Raw genomic sequence first — 15,103 nt, 5'->3', positions numbered from 1 at the left:
TTATTTGAAGTCAATCATCAGACTCCAAAAGATCTATTTGACAATGTGTTGAAGAAGAAGGCTGTTAATTCCACGCAAAATAAAGTGCATGGCTTTCAACGTTCAGATCATTACTGGAGGCAAGTGTCACAGAGCAGTGATAAACGACTTGTTTGTGCATAAAAATCACTGACATTTTGGCAGGACATTTGGCATTACCCTTTTTAATATCTAGATTTCTCTGAGTTAAATGTCTCTGTCTGGGGCACAGCAGCCAAAATGAAAGCAAACCTTTAAACATCCCTCAACAATTGCTCCAGTCGAGACTACCCCTGAAAATCCAACATTTAAAAAAAAAAATATGTTTAAATATTTTTGGGTTTTTCCTATATTTGACAGGACAGTGTAGAGAGACAGAAAGAATTAGGAGGAGAGAGAGGGAGAGACGTGCGACAAAAGTCAGCGGTCAGCCTCGAACCGCCGACGTCGCAGCTCGAACAGAGCATGTGGTTAGCGCTTTACGGGCTGTGCCACTAGAGCCTACATTTTTGATGCAGCAGCCAAATAGCAGAAATGGAGAACATAGTTTGGACCTATTTATTTTTTATGTGACACAAAATAAAAACAGCAGGGGATTGAGCAAGTAGGAAGATATGTCTCCAGTAATTTCAGTGGTGAGGTAAACTATATTGGTGACTGGTCTATTATATACGATACTCTATACGAAGCACATAATATATTCATTGTACTTTCTGGCCTCGTCATGGACAGCCCCATGGCTTCTGTGGGGAGGCGGAGCTCTGGTGCTTATTGTAAAGGGAGAGACTGTGACATGGGGGACCTTCGTGAGATTCTAAGTGACTCCCGGGGGTATTTTCCGTGATTGCCTGGTGACATCCCGGTGACACGGGAGCCTGCCCTGCATACATTGTCATCCAATGGGTTTGATTGGAACTGGCCACACGAGAGGTCAGCGATGTGCAAACTCAGCTGAAATCTCTCCGCGGGAACACAAATTTTAATTACAGCCGATGAGGCGGTATGAATGCCATGGTGACGCCCCTCTCAAGGTCTGACATTCTCCCAGCATCCTCTCCGTTTCATTTACGAAGGATCTATAAATTCCTCAGGCAAAGCTTTCATAGTTTCAAGTCTGGCTCAGAAACCAGTACAATAAAATAGACACATTATCCAAACAAACTGCTCCCAGTGACCTCAATGCTTAATCTTACTTGAATGCCCTTTGTAATTTTTGTGACATGGTCATTACACTAATGCAACCACCATCTTACATATGAAGATATTATAAAAGACATATTTAAAACACAGAGAAATCAATTATTTCCACTGACACTGGGATGAGTTCAGAAGAACAGGGTGAAAACAGATAACTGGTATAGCTTAGTACAGTGTTACAATAGTGGGACAGTAGGAGCTAGGACCAACCCCCAAGTCAACAGAATGTATAAAACGCTGATGCTGAGAGAGAGAGAGAGATTTTATAAAGAACAATAACTCATTCTCATTACTCAAAGGCAGACCTGGTCATAAAGTGCCTTCATATAAGGATGCAGCTGACAATTTATGTGCTCATAAAGTTTCGTCCAAATTACAACAACATGATCAATTCTGCTGTTACCTGGCAACCTACAGCTGGGCAAATTACTGCCTTAGGGGGAAAAAAATCAAGTGCTAAACTAAAAATACAGAGAGTGAACGCATTGACCTTATTCTAGAGATCATTCAACCTCCATTTGGAGGTGTTTCTCAGGCAGGACCACATGTACAGACTGAAGGAATAGTCTGAGCTCTCTTTCAGAGGGAGGGAACTGACAACCCCAAAAAGCTATAGTGGTCCAAAAATGTGGGTAGTCAACATTAGCATCCTGAAAGCATGTTTGACCCCACCCCCCCTTCAGGAGATCAAACCTTCAAAAGACTACGAACCTAAAGAGGCACACGTATGCACGCACGTACACACACACAGCCCTACTGACTTCTAAGTGTTAACCTTAAATGAGGCAGGCGGACTACGCACAGTACTCTGCCCATCAGTAAAAACAGCGGTAGCTTTCCTCTTCGCTGTTACACCTGTCATTTTAAAATGCACTTTCATCTGCACTGACAAACAGCTCTCTTCACAGGGATGCCATTTTCCTGGGTGAGCACGACAAGTAAAAGAAAACAAAACAATAACAGTCTTTAGACGTTGCTCCGTCACCATAGAACTTGACACAGCCTGCCTAGCTGTGTTATTACACAAGGATAAATGACATGCTCAGTGACTTAGCGAGCAACACGTAGCTTTAAACCCGACTCTGACAGTTTATTGATGGCGCGGCGTCTCTGAACCTGCAATAGCGGTCCGTGTAGCCTCAGGAATGGGAAACACACAGAGCACAGGCCATGAAAGCAGGGATAAGAGACTCGGTTAATGCTGCTGTCTGCCTGGGGGTTACAGTGGGCACGGCTCTTGGGGACCATTGAGCGCTAAATGTGATCTTGGATTTACTGCGGTGATATCTCACCGGGAGCAGCAGTCAGGGTGACACTTGATTAATATGTGTGTCAATAAAGTGGATTTTTGGTAACTTTTTAGGCCACAAAATTCTAAAAGGGCATTCAACATTCTAAAATAATCCCTTTAATTTTGGACTCAACCAGAAATGTTTCTTTAAGTAAAGTTGAAACTAAAAAAAATGGCAAATTTTAAATCTTTTTAAGACATTGCACCGTGGCAACAGCTTACTGTGTCTTTGTCTCTGAGCACAAGAAACTGTCTCCATGGCTTTTCTGAGACTGTTGCTGCAATCTCTCAGTAATGTTGCAAGAATATTATGAATTAGCAGGGGTAATTAAAAAAGCAATTTGAACTGCCAGCATTATATAATCTCCCAGGTTTTGATGGTGTTTCTTGCACAGAATGATAATACGTATTTGTGACAGACATATTAATCTTGACTCTTAACACTACTTAAACCCAGCATGTTTCTATTTTATTTACTGACACAGAAGATACTTGTTTACCACATCTATTAAAGCTTTAACAAAGTAATCGGCAAATCAAATACTATGAAATACCATTTATAGGCATAATTCTTCTGATTTTTAAAAAGCCTCCTGCTTGCTTTAGGCAAATTTCAAATTTTGGAGGGGGAGGCATGAGTGTGGATGAAGGTGTGTCAGGTTTTACTTTAATTACATTTATGTGATTGACAATTCACTTAAGAGGATTCATAGATTCATTCAAACTGTACCAGTGAAAGCCTGACAGTGTATATTTTCATTGCTGCTTTTTTGTGTTTTGGTTTGTGATGTTGAAAAGCACACCTGATGTATTCTTTTAAAACATACCCACAACTACATAATCCTGCTTCAGGAGAATTTAATTTATACAGTAATTTGCCATTCCAGCTGCATTACCATTGAAAAGTGAAAATAACATGATAATAAATACTGGAAAATAAACTTGGAAAATGTCTTAACTGCTCATGGACTGTACATTAAATAGACATTGGAACCACATAGTTCGTTTTTCACGTATGATTCTGATCAGTAAACCAAACCGATGGATTGATCATTGATTGATTGATTGGCTGTCTGAAAGAATCTCACCCTTGGTCTCTTCCAGACCACCCGCCCGATCCTGTTGCCCAGGTAGAAGAGGGACTCATCAACAGCGGGGAATCGAGGGTCCTCAAACAGCACCTCGCTCTGCAGACACTGTTTCTTCAGGGAGCCGAAGTGCTGGCCTTCATAAGCTTTCACTGAGGAGAACATGCTGCAGCCTGCAGTTACAGTGCACAGCACACAGGGGGCGCTGTGGAAGACAGACGGAGAGAGAGAGAGAGAGAGAGAGAGAGAAACAGAGGGTGCACTCAAGGAAACCGAGTTGCAACCAAGACTCTTACAGCCAACAAATGGGTCAAACCTTCCTTACATCCTCATCCCATTATCTCCCTGGAGGGGGCAGGACTCTCGTGACAAACTGCATCGCAGCGTGCTGTTTGCTCTTCGGATGACACCTACTCTGTCATTTCTCTTTTCACTGGGGGGGATGGGCTCACGCACATCACAGCGTAAGCCTGTGATAATATCCCTGGTGTGCACCAGGATGGGGGGCTGCAGAGACAAGGTGTCCATCCCCACCGGACTGAGCTCAGTGTGGAACCACAGTACACTCCAAAATTAGCCACGGAAAGAAATATCCGTGTCATACCATTTACCTCAACAATGCTCACACACCTCTGCCTTTGCCCAGGTTGAGGGTGGAGGTTGGGTGAAAGACTTGATGAATGTATACCACCAAATCATCTCAATATGCATTTCAAAGACAAGAAACTCCGACTAGTAAAGAATGATACACATTATTGCACATTGAATTACCGTGAGTTTTTCTTAATCATCTGTGAAATCTGGAAATAACTTTCCAGAAAAAATGACTAATATTACAGGTCTCCATAACAGCTTCCATTTCAACCTGTGAGTAATGTTTTGCTTTCTTAATTTCTTGTTTAATATATTCTTCCCTAGCCTCTGACATCAGCCATTAATCTCTCTGTTTGCAGTTTAACTATAAATTAATAACACTAGACAGAAATAAATGAAATACACCAGACAGATAAAGCTTTAGAATGCAGAATGTGTTTCCAGTTCTAGCCACAGCTCTATGGATACAAAATGTTTCTATAAAGAACAGAATTGTCATTGGAAAACCATTTGTATTAAAATAATATGTCATTTAGCCCATTCTCCCTTGTTCCTGGCTTCCATTTTTATATCTTTATGTAACTTAAAATCCTGAGATTGCATCCCTAATAGTTCTTAAATCATGATATTTCACCTTACAGTATAAAGCTGCATAGGTTACAAAAGGTTTTTAATAACAAATTGTGATTGAACAGCCTGTTCTTATCATCATGTACTGTTATGCTTTGATACTCTTTAAAAAAATAATTTGCTTTTTAATGGACACATTCTGATAAAAAATACAAAAAACACATTCACTGAACAGAATGGCAAAGGCAACTGAACACAACACGGTGCTCACTTCACCTCATTGGATTTAATGGTATGCTTGCTGGTAGGCTGTATCCTAGGAAACAAACCGTATTGGAGGGCATGGGTTAAATATCTGTGGTCAGTACATTGCATATGCAGCAGGAGACCACTCTCCATCTGTAGAATCCTACCCCCTGACATCACCCCTAAAGGCAGATTCAGTGCTACAACCAGGATAACAAAACTGACACCTCCCCTTAAAGAAAAGCCCAGTCAGAGAGGCTCAGCAGAAGAGCCAGGAAAAGACATCAACACTCCCGATCAGACGGACTTGGCAGAACGTCAATAATAGTAGCACCGACAACCCCAATCAGATTGACTTTGTATCACAGCCACGATAGCAGCACCGACACCCTCAACCAGAGAGACTGGGCAGGACAGCCATAATCACAACAATGACACCTCTCCTTCAAGCACACTGAAGAGTATCCATAACGAGAGCACTGATACTACACTCTGCTGCACTGCAAAAGAATGCAATAGCATGGGCGCCATTTCTTTAAGTGATAAAAGCTCAGCAACACAAGCGAGACAGAAGCCTTTCCGTCCATCAACAACAGATTAAACTGTAAACGACGCCACAGTCCACGTTACTAATAAAAATTGTCAATCGTATGCCTTATGTTTTCCGTTTGTGTATTAATACAACACTTGTTGTTTGGCCAAAATGCACACTTTATAAATAAATAACTGCATCTAATATAATGATGCATGCAGATAAAGGAAAAGAAATAGCAGAGAGGATTATGTGTTGAAGAGTGTATGTATTGTTTTTTTGTACTGCTGAAGACCAGAGGCCAAAAAACAGATGCATGCCAACTTAAGGACAGAAAAGCATATGCAAAAAATAATCTTTTTCAAATCCCATTGTCCTGGCTGACTGCCCCAAAATTGCTTTGAAAAGAAAAATAAGTTATTCCAGAAATGGATCATCTGAATGAAATAAAAGCAAAAATCATAACAGTATGATTGGGTGAGCATCTTTTTAAAGAATTTATTTCATATTAAAATGATCTGCTTAGTTTTAATTTCCAACAAGACTTAGCCTACATCTCACCCATAAGATCATTTCAGTTAAAAGTAATTTTCTCTGTAAGTATTGTTCCAGGCAATAGTTCTCACTGAGAACAAGCAGAGGTGGATGGGTTGGGGTGGGGGTTGTGCTGCTAGCTGGTGGTAAAAGGGCCAGGTTGCCAGGGAGATTCATTTGTGGGATAAAGCAGACGGCCCTATAATCTTGTTAGCGTTTGGAGGTGGAACAGAACTCGAGTGATTGACATTAGAATGGTACCTTACCAGAAAACTCTTGTTCGAGATGGGGGTGATATCTTGAACCATGCAATTACAGCCAGATAGTCCACTACACACTTCCAATTCACAAGGCTATCTTCTATCACATGCTGAAACTATATCATGAAAACCTGAAAAAAAACAAGCCGTGTAAACTACAGGCTGAATACCGGAAACTTGTGGTATACTGTTTCAACAAGATATGAAAAATACTTTGCACTCATTTGTTTTTTGTTAATGAGCAGAACTGACAAGAGGCAAATGCTGGTCTACACAAACTATGTAAGGTCACTATTGCACTCTAAGGTGTAAAAGTCCATTTACGGGTCTAGATTAAACCTGCTGTAGCTATGGCAGTAGTATAGGGGTGAGCACTAGAAGAACAGGAGAGCAGAAATGTTTGGTTACGCCTGGGCCACAAACAGGTGATCAGCAGTGTCTGCACAATGTTCTCAGTGATTGGGGAGGCAAACTAGGGGCCATTCCAGGACTTAATTTAAACTGCTAATTCAGAATAACATGTAATAAGTACTTTATTTAACATTTGTTAAAATAAAGATAACAGCTACAAATGTGTAAAGTAAATCTCTATGTGTAATGCCTTGCATACATTGCGAGAACCATCAATTCACAAAATCTCAGATACAAAATTGGTAATATCTCAAATAAAGGTATGTTACATTGAGTATGTTAATTAAATTTATTACCTTGATAAATCAAATAATGATTTCATAGAATCAATACAACAGCCAATCAGCAAAGAGATATAAATATATAAGATATAAACATTATTAAGACTAAAAACTTTGCATAAAGTAACAACAGAATTAAAAAGAATAATATGCAGAATTTGATTCTTTATATCAGGGGCTCTCAAATGTAGTCCTGGATTCCCCTGTGGATGCTGGCTTTGAACTCCCAAATTTACAGGTCATATAAAAGCCATATTATGTCAAAAATCGCAAGGCAGCTCCATGAAGAATAAATGTTCCATATTCACATACCAGGACAATCTGATCAGTTCTCCCTTAACTACTTATTTTAACACCATGCCAGTTTATCTCTGCCAGGTGGCTTAGGTTCAGGGACCAGGTCTCCAGACTGTCAGCAGTTGGGACTGCACCAGTTTCACCTGTCAGTCTATCATCAATTTAAAACTGGTATCTCTTTTCAAAGGTGTCATTTGCCACATAGCACATTACAGAAATAAAATAACTTCAAGGAAAAAATGACATGTTTAAATCAGCCTTAATTGATCAAGGTTTGATCAAGCCAACTCTAACTGGCTGCAACAAAAGCCAGCACACACCGGGGAACCCAGGACATGAGACCCCAAGTTGATGATGTCATATTATAACAAAATGCCTCCTCCATAAAGGATCTGTGCAAATGAAGCAGATGAGGTCTGAAAGGACACTGGTGGTGAAGGCTGAGTGTGATGGATATTCTGGGCTTGGTAAACGCTGCAAGGTCATAGACTAAGCCTGAAATCCAGGAATACCCTGACACCTGTGCACCAGTCACCTGAGGACAGGTATGGGAAAAACCAAGGCACTCTGATCAGAGTACATTGCTAGAACTCCTTGGCATCCCAGATCACGACAGAACTTACAGACATGCCAACATTTGCCAGTCACGCTGGCAGAATCATGCCATGTCACAGTCACCATAATAATGTCTTGACAGAGATAGGGCACCACAATATTCGTATGGCATAGTCATGGCATAGGTAATGTTAGGGTAGCCATGCCAGCAGAATCATATCAAAACACAATTGTGTCACCAAAACGCTGCTATGCCATAGTCGTATCACTCGAGTGCTGTTGTGTCACAGTCCCGTTACCAGTCATGTCAAGCCAGATGTGCCATCCATCCATCCATCCATTATCTACACCGGCTTATCCTGGGCAGCGTCACGGGGGGTGCTGGAGCCTATCCCAGCATGCATTGGGCAAGAGGCAGGATTACACCCTGGACACACCATTCACTCACTATTCACTCACACACTCATACCTATGGGCAATTCAGAGTCTCCAATTAGCCTACCTGCATGTCTTTGGACCGTGGGAGGAAACCGAAGTACCCGGAGGAAACCCACACAGACACGGGGAGAGCATGCATACCGCCCGCCAAATATGCCACCAAAGGCATAATATTTGATAGTAATATTACTAAATGTTATGCTAATGTTACATCAGCCTCATTTGAATTATGGCATTTCAGTCAAGTCACAGACAATGACAAAGAAATCATGACACCATAATTCCTTCACACAATTGTAACAAAACGGCCACCCCATAAGAAGGATGCACTTTATTCAGACTGGTAACCGTATCACCTTAGGTCACGGTAAGGGTTCAGAGTCAGTGTACAACATTAGGCAGCAGCCCCTCTGCAGCTGCAAGACCTGCTCTATCTGTCCTCTACATAGAAGAACTAACAGGGAGAACAAAAGAGAGATCTTGGTTTGTTATTTTATTTTTTTCAAATATTCTCTCTTTTATTCACAAGCTAGTTCACTAAGCTTCTGAAGTAAACTCAAATGAGCATTTATGGAAAAAAAGGAAAATTGTAATATTCTCACCATCTTACCTTTGCACTTAATAAGCATACAGGTATATGTGCTGAGACATACACATAGGTACTATTCAGTCATTTCCCCTCTTAATTGCATCTGCAAGATATTATGCAAATAGAATACCAAAGGGAAATACATGACAGTGTTCAAACATAATTTCATAAAAATCTTTCAACTGTAGGAGATATGTTTAGGTAATATTGACTGCATGCCTAATAATATTGAAACAAGGAACAAGGTGAAGGTAATCGTGTGTGTGTCACAGCCAAATTAATACTGTCTGCAGCACGAAAACTGTCACGTCAAAAATAACATGGTCATTAGTAATAGGCGTTATCACTGCAACAACTATTCTCTGAAGGAATCAATAAAATATAAAGCTGAATTTAGACAATAGGCTATTAAAAGCCATGCTTAGATATTTCAATCACAGCGATAATGCTAGCTTGATATAACCTCCCGCGGACCCAAACATATGAGAACATGTTCTACTGTTTTCTTAAGATGTAGATACTAGTATCAACTAGCAACATCCTTCTCTTCTCCCGAGCGGTGCAGCACGCGAATAGTCAGTTGGCAGGGGCTACCCTCGAGCCATCCATAAAGAAAGCAGGGTTGGAGCCATAAATCAAATTATGGGACCGTGTCTCGCGCTTTCCTATGCAATTAGCAAGCATCCGTCCCCAGTTTCCCCTTCAATGCGATGTTTAAACCCCACAACCCATCTAGGCACTCTTTTTTCGTGAAACATACATGCAGAACACCTGCAGTGTTTTTCCCTTTACCTGAACCGAGTTCCTCTTCCTCGGTGACGTATTTCGTCTGATCCTCCGGGGTTCCAGCGGCCGTCTTGCAGTCCCGGGGCTGCTGTGACTCCTGCTCTGTGATGCTCCGATCCTTTTGCTCTGTTTGCAATTTTCTTACTCGCGCACGCCTGGGAGGAGCTACCAAACAGCGCATCAACTTCAACTGAGCATGTGCAACCGCAAACTCCACTCGAGCCATATTACAGTGATCTAAATACAGACTGTAATCTTCTCTAACAAGACCCAATGCGGTTTCGGGTACTTGCAGCTACTTAGGTTTGCGAACAATAGACCTTTAAAAAAAAAAAAAAAAATTAAACATTTCTGAAGAAACTGCAGAATATGTCCTATAGATTGTTGACGTGCATAGGCTAGTTCTGCTATAAGCTAATTAGGTCACTCCAGCTGTGTTGGCACATACAGCCATACATTTTTTCACTAATCAAAATCCAGAATTTGTGGCCATTTTGTGGCCTATTTATTTTCTCTCTAATAGTCAATTCGTATAGCCTATCGGTCGATTGCTCAAACATTGACATCTTGCATATGCTAAATTGCTAATATATTGCGCTTGGACATCATGGAGTGGTTGTTCTAGGTGGCAAACTGACATACATAGATTAACATTTAGAGCACACATAAAGGATCTATTTAGATTTTAGGAAAATGCTAAAATTCAAACAACGTGAACGGAAACTAAGTTGCAACACATGTAGGATGTTCTCAGTTTAATCAATCGCCTAATTATGACTTTAGTGAAGAGAGAATTAGATACAGTGTCGCCAGGGCCTCGGCACTGACTGGGGGTTTGGTGTCCTTGTGTAGATAAAATGGATTTTGTTGCGGATGCGTGGTCATGAAGGCATCTCACAGAGGGAAGAATTTGTCAAAAAGGACTGTAGAGCAGAAAGGGGAATGCATAGCCTCCATTATTCCGTAAAGTTATTGATTGGAGGGATATGTATGATAGATTTACAACACCATAATGTGGCCCATACTCAAGGAATGAGGAAACCTTGGCAGCAGTGTAACTATAGCAGCAAAAGTATGGGTATAGAAAATGTGCATATCAGCAGGAAAGATGATGAAGAATAAGATAAACAAATTATACAACATTCTTTAGATGTGTCTAAACTCTAGCGGAGAAGCCTACAGGCTTCACAGATGTTTACACAATTGGTCAACCAGCATAGAATTTTATATTTTTTGTTAAATGCAATGCTGTACACTGTTGTGATTCTTTTCTGTGATTATCCACGCTGCCATTACTGCAAAGTAACTTAAATATTTTCTGGTATCAAGAGTGTTGTATCTGACAGACCATATGACTTGTGATTTACAGAATAGGCACAGAATAAAGGAAAATACTAAAAATGCCACACCATACAAATATTTGCTCAACATAGATATAGATAGAAATAAAAGCTTTTTACTGTTAAATTGAAAATTCCCTGAAATTAATAGCACAAATAATGCAATTAATATCAGTATATCAAATATGGAGTTTATTTTTTCTGAAGTATAGCTGCATTACATTCGTGCTGCATGGCTTGTAAGACAATATCCAATAATAGAAGAAAGTAAAAGGTTGAAAAAGATTAGCAACATTTTTATAAATTTAGTTTGAATATAATAATTCTGATGTGTACTTCTTTTTGACCCTTCAAAAAGCTCTCAGGGGTCACTACCACATTTGAATTTAGCATATAATTGGCATTTTCTTTTTCTTTAAAACTTGTGCTTGCTGTATTCTCATTTTGTGTAGGAGAACAGTTCCGCTCATGTCACTGTTAAAAATAAATGTAGCTTACATAATACAATATTAAGGAATCATATGTGAGTGAGCGTAGCACATCTGTGCAAACCAACAAACAGAAGATATGGGGACAGACAGCAGCTTCAATCTCTGCCTGCTTATGTATTCTATTGATTTAGGCTTGTTTGCAATTTAATAGTGCATTCATTGTGTTCTAGTTACGCAAATGGAAAAGCACATTGTGTGATGACCTATAAAATACAATGGTTATATCTAAACCAACTCGGTTTGCAGAAAAATGTCTCCCACTTGTGGCTAACAAGTGCAAAATAAGTCTTCTGATCACCTGTCATATATGTATTCTCCATAATCTTTGGGACACAGACATACTTTTTCTTGATTTGGGTCTGTATGCTACAATTTTAGATTCGTTATCAAACAATTCACACGTGGTTAAAGCACATATTCTCAGCTTTTGATTAAGGGTATACACTTTATACACTTTGGTTTCACCATGTAGAAATTACAGCACTTTTTATACATAGCAACCCATTTCAGTGCACCATAATGTTTGGGACCAATAGGCTTCACGGGTGTTTCTGATTAGTCAGGTGTGTTTAATGCTTCCTTAGTGCAGATATTAGAGAACTTTTAGAATCTAGTCTTGCTACTGAAGTCTGTCATTGGCATTCGTTGACATGGGGACCAGAGTTGTGCCAAAGAAAGTCAAGGAAGCCATTATGAGGCTGAGAAATAATAATAATTAAAAAAAAAAAAAAACAGACTGGGGAAACACGTACTCTATGTCCAAGTCTTATTGTGCACCAGTTAAGTATTAACTTCACTGTTACTGCATTAACATTAGGTCAGTCATATTTCATGTTAAATTATTATATAAGAGTGCTATTATTCCATTTTAAGACCAAAAGGCTCAGTTGGGTGTGACTTGTGTTTCCCAGTTGTTGGATTAAAAAATGAAAAAGGTGACACACTGAGGACAATAATGCACTGTTTAAGCAGTGCGTGTGCTGGTTATATGAAGAACAAAAGAACATTCACCTGTGTTATCATGATCCACAGACTCACACTCACATTTACCTGTGTTATTTTGGTTCATTCTAGCCAGGTTGGTATAAAGCATTCCTCACGCGTTGGGATCTGACATTCACAGTGGCACATTATACAACCTATAGGCCGTACCAAACCTGGTAGGCAAATAAATCCCAGTATCTGACAGTGGAAATTTAACACCCTCTCACCAAACAATTCCAGAGGGTGATACAGTACCATCTGCTGCAAACGCTGCCTCTGGTTATTTGACCTTTATTTTTAAATTCACATCAGAATGAAAAAAATATTCAATTGAAACACACAGGGCAAATAGGGCTCCAGTACTGTCCTTTTGTCACTTGTAAGAATATGCTTCTGTGTTACAGGCTTCCAGGGGACATTGTTTATTACCAAACCTTCAGGGAATGTGTTGAATTCTGTCATCTATAACAGGCTCCCAACAAAGATGCATTTGGATAAAAATGAACCCGTTTGAACTCATATGCAAGTGTGTTCAAAATAACAAAAGTAAAATTTACGTGTGAACAATTAATTACTAACCAATCCACAGATCCTAGTAAGGGAATGACTATTCTTCCAGTGTTCCAGTGATGGTCTTATGCTTCTTCTTTTTTTTTGGGGGGGGGGGGTTCTGGTATTTCGCAATCCACTTCTGCATATTTTATGTCCCCTTTGCTACTTCTCTTCACAACAGAGATCATTGTGTGGAGTGATGCTACAAGAGGAACATATTCATGACAGCCTTTCCTGACAGAAGGTCACTCTAAAGTTTCAGATACTTTACAAATACCTCATTGCTCTCTCCAGTCCAGCTGATCCGATCAAGGCTGGTCAGTTGAGTCCTTCTGTTCTGCGCTGAGCTGACAGGAGCACACCAGTGGTATAGAAAGGTGCGTTTACTTATGCCTTTTCACAGCTACCTCTGTACACACGCTGCGGAGGACATCAAGGAGGTGGACTCAATCCACAGAGGAACACATCTGAGACCCTGTTTATGGACATGGACATTTATGAGAAACTATTTTAAAACAGAAAGGCATGAACACCAGTTTCTTCAGCATCATATATTGCTATGTACTGGCTGAATGCAAATCAGGCAAAATGGCCTTGTCTCCCTAAACGATTGGAGTGCAGATCTCTGAGGTATGTGGCCCAATTGCTTCAGAGGAGCTTCTGTACAAAGCATGAAAACCTTCCTATAACCTGAATGCAACAGCATCACTACCAAGAGGCCAAATATTTAAGGTACGGACAAAAGGGTGGGAAAATGACCGTCAAATGATAAGTTTGTCATCTCTGTCTGTGGAAACAAATTCTAAAACCTATTTTTTTCTGACAACAGCAAAAAACTAGCTAGCTATTATCAGAAACAAGGTTTAAAAAACAGACAAAGCAGACCCAATCGTTCACAAGCCTCTAACACAAAGCTGCTCACACAATTTCTACATTCGTGGTAGCATGCCCATATCAACAGAAATGTTCCTCTGCAAACCGCCTTCTGATGATATTTTACTATACAGAGAATTGATTAGCATTATCACGAGTTTTAATCTAGCTATGTGGGACAAAAATACTAACAATGCAGAACAGAGTTAGGGCCAGTTAGCTTTCGTATTCCCAAGCCCAAAAGAGCAGGATAAGTAATCGGGCAAAGTCAGGGTGGGGGGTGGCGCTGTGAAAAAAGCTCGTCAGAATATATTGGCTTAATCACCGTCATTCAATCCCGGTCTGTATTCAACAAGTAATTTAAAAGGAAAATGTCATTCCATCTGAAAGTAAATAAGCATAATCCTATTTAAACAAATCAAGCATTTTGTGTCTCAAATACCAAAATATACTCAAGTGCTGTGTTGAACTACGCCTCCAAGTCTGGTGAACGCCTATTAATTAATGATCAAAAAAGTATGAAACAAAATACCACATTTTAAAAAATTAACACACTTCAGCATTAACAGTAAAATGAGGGTTTAATTACCCGATAGAAAGGCAGCATCTGTGAACTTTAATTTTTAATTATTCATTGGCCGGCAGCCTGGTGTAAACTTTGAACAAATGCAAACCTGCAGTGCTCTCTGTGGAGTGTAAGTTCTGACAAAAGAAAATGTTCTGTAAAAAGAATGAAAACAAGCCCCTGGCCCACAAGATAATAGGCATGCTGCCATACACTCTGTGGGATCAGTTTTTCGAGTGGGTGTGTTACATGCGAGTCCCCCCTTAATTCTAAAAACTCAAAAATCTAAAACTAAAAAATGAGTGACCTGCTGAATTTAAGTACAATTAATTTTTGCCTTCAGAGGTTAAAAAATATACATAATAAATATTATATCATAATTAAGGCTAAAGTGAAAGTGAATTCATCATGAATAGGACACTGTGTTTCATGTGTTCTGTACACCTATGGAAGCAGAAAACTTACCGTAATAATGGCCCGGAACCCTTTCAACAAGCAGGTCCCTTTTAATACAATCGTATTAAACGGGTCTAACGTTGTAGCACCTTTTCTCTTGCTGCATCGAAAAACTATGATTATTAAAACAAAGAAGTTAGGCTAATTCATAGAAA

At 39.8% G+C, this 15,103-nt stretch overlaps 1 protein-coding gene across 3 annotated transcripts in view; it reads right to left on the bottom strand.

Moving 5' to 3' along the window:
- capn5b (calpain 5b) overlaps positions 1–9,814 on the bottom strand; it is a 32,462-nt gene extending 22,648 nt beyond the window's left edge. For all 3 annotated transcript variants that reach the window (XM_064350854.1, XM_064350855.1, XM_064350857.1), the window contains exons 1-2: positions 9,694–9,814; positions 3,595–3,799 (exon numbers count right to left, since the gene is read on the bottom strand). In XM_064350854.1, the coding sequence (XP_064206924.1) occupies positions 3,595–3,759 (165 nt within the window). In that variant the 5' untranslated portion in view covers positions 3,760–3,799; positions 9,694–9,814. The remainder of the gene's footprint in view (positions 1–3,594; positions 3,800–9,693) is intronic.
- Between the last annotated feature and the right edge of the window lie 5,289 nt (positions 9,815–15,103).

The sequence above is a fragment of the Anguilla rostrata genome, chromosome 9, assembly GCF_018555375.3.
Source record: "Anguilla rostrata isolate EN2019 chromosome 9, ASM1855537v3, whole genome shotgun sequence".
Taxonomy (NCBI): domain Eukaryota; kingdom Metazoa; phylum Chordata; class Actinopteri; order Anguilliformes; family Anguillidae; genus Anguilla; species Anguilla rostrata.
The sequence above is the reverse complement of the archived record's forward strand: the minus strand, read 5'-3'. Positions and strand labels throughout refer to the sequence as shown.